Genomic DNA, 4,865 nt, shown 5'->3' with positions numbered 1-4,865 from the left:
TTGATTGGACATATATTTCTAGTGTTTAAACTCATTTTCTAAATTTAGTCACATAATAGAAATATAAACCTATGATGTCTTAAAACAAAATATAATTATTAAACATACATTATGATAGTGTAATTATAAATCTAAAATTGTCTTGCCATATCTATGTATAACTTATTAAGTGTTTGAGATTGCTTATTTAAAGTTATAGTTATTTATAAAAGCTTATCTAGTATCAAAATGAAATAAGATGATAGTTATTTTTAGCTTTTGATAAACTCTAATTTTTTGAGTAATAATAAAATAACTTATCAAAATCTTGTTAAATAAGTCAAACAAGTAAGTGAGAATTAACTTATAAAAAAACTTTTTATTTAAATCAATAAATACTTATGAAATTCTTTTATCAAAATACCAAAACCTCCTTATTATAAATTGATAAGTATTTTAAATAAATAATTCCAAACATCCACTAAATACTTAATTTTTTTTAGAATGACTAATTAGTGTCTGGAGAAATAGACCTAATGAACTATTGAGGTGTGGGGGAGAAGGTGGGCCTCCGTGTTTATTTGACTTTTGTTCTATAGTCATTTCATATGCCAGATTTTTAAGTTATTATGATTGGGCTGGCCCAGAATCTTGTGTGCTTTTAGTGTATCTACAACTACGAGATAAATATAGAAAAACTTTTTTAAAAAATATAATTAAATAATTATTAATTGTTTCATATATTTATATCAAAAGTTATATACCGGACGACAAATTGATCATACTGAAATTGGTTATAAGCTAAAAGTTGTTTATCCGATATAAGTAGTTTACATGGAAAACTGATTTTATTTGACTGTCTTTTGAAATTGGTTGATTATCCAACTAGTTGTGAAACTCGTATATTATATGGGTTAATTAAAACAAAATGTTAAATAGAAACGATTAAATGAAAAGTTTATTTGAATTTGAAATTTGAAATAAATAAAAATATGAGAAAAAAAACATGCAAAAAATAAATAAATTAAAATTATTGTTTAGTTATCAGACCCGTATATTAAACAGGTTAATTATAACAAAATGTTAAACACAAAGGTTTAAACTATAAATTTATTTGAAATTAAAATTGAAATTTAAAATTTAAAATTTGAAATTAATATCATTATTATGGTAGGTTTAATTTATGGAAACTAATCTTCTTCCTTAATAAATGAAGGTTTTTTTTGTCACGTGTCAATCTCTCGTGAGTTTTGACACTTGTCATTTTGTAGTAATTTTGAAATAAATATTATCCACTTGTTAATTTTTGGTGTGTTTCAATTTTTAAATTAAAGTCATATACTTATATATGTAAAGTATTAAATATCATATATATGATATTAAATTACAATAAATATATTTATTCCTTTCTTATTTTTAAAGTTATACATTAAAAAATATTTTATGTTTACATTTTAATGTTTAATTTTTTTTAAAAATCAACCCGTATAATATACGGGTCTCATACCTAGTTAATAATATATTAGAAATGGAAAATGAAATAAATGACAAGTGGAAAATAAATATATCTCTAAATTATGACAAAATGACATGTGGCAAATTGAATGAGAGAAAGACATGTGACAAAATCATTCTTATTTATTAGGGTAGATAATAGTTCAAGGTTAATTTTCTATTCCGGCTCATTTAATAAAAAAGAACAAAAAATAGTATTTTCAAACTGATTTGGATCGGTTTAATTTGAAAATTTTGGAATTTGTTAGACTATCCATAACAATACAATGACATAAAAATATGTCGTATCAACTTTGACAATTATATCCACATCGTGTAATACTATCATTCTTTTAAAAGTGATTAGCATTACCAAATCAACAACCATTTTATACTTTTTAACATGATATTAATCATGATATTAATCGTATATAAATAATAATTATTCAGTTATAAATTAAAACAAATATAATTATAAATTAAATAAACAAAAAGTAACTGTTAAAATATATAATAAATAAATAATATAAAATATATAATTAATTTGTTAAATATTATATAGTTGAATTTAATTTGATTTGAAAATTTAAAGTAATCATGTACTTATATTTATGCCCACTTAAAAGGCTATCTAAATCTGAAATAAAAGAACCCAAGTGGCTTTCAAAGTGAAATATTAATCCATTTCATCTGAATTAAAGGGTCAAAGTGAATCCATTTTATTGGATATAGTTTATTAGCTGTCAATAATTTATCTACATTACTTTATTAGCTGTTATTAGCTGTTATTAGTTTATTATTTATTTATCTCTTTGTAACTTATATAAAGTCATTTTTGGCGTATTGAATAAAGAAGTGCATTATTCCAATTCTGTATTATTGTTTTTTTAGATGGTATCAGAGCGGTTGTTTACAACCCTAAATCGTACCTGCTTCCGTTAAAACATGACGGGAGAACCAAAAGACAAAGACAAGAATGGAGATGGATCCAGCAGCGGGTTCGATCACAACTCTCCTTTTTATCTTCATCCATCCGACATACCGAAACAACTTCATGTCAATGAAGTACTTACCGACGCAAACTATTCCGATTGGAGGCAGGAGATGGAGAATTTCCTGTTTGCCAAAAATAAATTTGAATTTGTTGATGGTACAATTCAGAAACCAGAAAAGGGAACGAAATAATACATGCCTTAGATGCGATGTGACGCTATGATCAAGGGCTGGCTCACCACTGCAATGGAGAAGGGCATACGCGATAGTGTGAAATATGCTAACACGGCTGCACAAATCTGGAACGACCTTCATGAACGTTTTGGAAAAGAGAGTTCGCCAAGAGCATATGAGTTGAAACAGAAGATTGCAGCTACACATCAAGATGGTAACTCTGTTTCAGTTTATTACACAAAATTACGTACACTGTGGGATGAAATATCCTCAATTTTCCCTTTTCCAAAATGTTCCTGTAAAGATTGCTCCTGTGAAATTGGTAAACAATTAGTTGAATTCCAAGAAAAGGAACGTTTGTATCAATTTCTAATGGGTTTAGATTCACAATTTTCGGTAATTAAAACACAAATTCTGGCAACAAAACCCATCTCGTCGATGGGGGTGGTGTATCACCTAATCGCCGAGGATGAAAGACAGAGGGCTCTATCTGCCTGAACCGGCTGCGTTCAAGACTTTTCAGAAGGGAGGTGACCCTAAACCGATGAATAAAGAAACAAATCCCAAATGGGTGAACAAGGAAGTGAAAGATAAAAGGGACGAGTATTGTACCTTCTGCAACAAGAGTGGTCACAAGCGAGATGGTTGTTTCAGATTGGTGGGATACCCGGATTGGTGGCCTGGTAAGAAAACAACAGACAAACCCAAAACCATGGTGGCTCATACAGGAATAGAAGAAAGTCCAATACATGAGTTAACTAAAGAACAGTACCAAATGTTCGTGAAACATTTTAGTTCCTCAAAGGTTGATGATGAGACAATTCAAAGTGCTAACATGGCTGGTAAGGCTGACTGGGTTGTTGATTCAGGTTGTACGGAACACATTACTCACACTCCTCAATTACTTACAAACAAAAATGCTACTCCCTTTGAACCACCTGTCTTTATACCTAATGGGGACTCTATACCTGTTAAAGAAAAGGGAGACTGTATCCTCCCAGGGGGAGTAAAAATTAGTGGGGTTTTATGTGTCCCAGATTTCAAGTGCAATCTCTTCTCTGTTAGTCGTATTAGCAATGATTTACAATGTGATGTAACTTTTTTCCCTGATTTTTGTGTTATGCAGAAGCTCAACACAGGGAACTTGATTGGTGCGGGTAGACGCCAAGGGGGGACTTTACCAGATGGGGATGACTCAAGACAGAAGAGCCATGACAACCATGACGGACACTTGGCACAGAAGGTTAGGCCATGCCTCAAAAGAAAAGATTGCAAGAATTGATTTTCTTAAGAACAATTCAGTTAGTTTGAGTGAAAAGATTTGTGATTCTTGTGCTAAGGCTAAATTAGTCAGAACACCTTTTCCTATTAGTCGTAATAAAACCAATCATATTTTTGAGCTAGTTCATTGTGACATTTGGGGAGGTTACAAAATACCTTCATACACGAATGCAAATTATTTTCTTACTTTAGTAGATGACTACAGTCGGGCTGTTTGGGTTTTTCTTATTAAGCACAAGAATGATGCTAATGCATGCTTGATTAATTTTCATAAAATGGTGAAAGTCCAGTTTGATAAAAACATTAAAAGGTTTCGTTGTGACAATGGAGGTGAGTTCACTTCCAACTTTATGCACGAATTTTACAACAAAGAAGGTATTCTACTTGAAACTACTTGCCCACACACACCACTACAAAATGGTGTTGTGGAGAGAAAACACCGACATTTGTTGGAAACAGCTCGGGCAATTAGGTTCCAAGCAAATGTTTCAAAGAAATTTTGGGGTGAGTGCATTCTTACAGCTGCTTATATAATTAATAGGTTACCTTCAAAAACTATCAAAAATAAGACACCTTACGAAATTATTTGGAATACAAAACCCCCATATGACCACATGAAAGTGTTTGGCTGTCTTGCATATCATAAAAGTACAAATACAAAGGGGGATAAATTTGAGCAAAGAGGAAAACCAGGGGTATTTATGGGATATCCACAGGGTACAAAAGGGTACAAAATTTATGATATAGAGTCCAAGAAAATAATAGTTAGTCGGGATGTGATTTTTGATGAAAACAAATTTCCATTCCAAAACATTCATTCGGGACCTCAACTAGAAATTGGCGAGCCAACTAGAATATTGAATGATCTTTGTGAGCTTATACACACTGATGAACCTGAATTAAATTTGAGCCAAGAAAGGGGAGTTAATATAGACTCGGCTACT

General features: G+C 30.7%; 1 protein-coding gene across 1 annotated transcript; it reads left to right on the top strand.

Annotated features, from left to right (window-relative positions):
- Positions 1-2,365: 2,365 nt before the first annotated feature.
- Positions 2,366-4,092, top strand: LOC122195007 (uncharacterized). The gene is made up of 2 exons (XM_042896461.2): positions 2,366-3,482; positions 3,767-4,092. The coding sequence occupies exons 1-2, from the start codon at positions 3,110-3,112 to the stop codon at positions 3,799-3,801; spliced, it is 408 nt and encodes a 135-aa protein (XP_042752395.2). The 5' UTR covers positions 2,366-3,109; the 3' UTR covers positions 3,802-4,092.
- Positions 4,093-4,865: the final 773 nt, after the last annotated feature.

Source organism: Lactuca sativa, chromosome 7 (genome assembly GCF_002870075.4).
Source record: "Lactuca sativa cultivar Salinas chromosome 7, Lsat_Salinas_v11, whole genome shotgun sequence".
NCBI classification, from domain to species: domain Eukaryota; kingdom Viridiplantae; phylum Streptophyta; class Magnoliopsida; order Asterales; family Asteraceae; genus Lactuca; species Lactuca sativa.
Note: the sequence above shows the minus strand (reverse complement) of the source record. Positions and strands in the feature narration are given on the sequence as shown.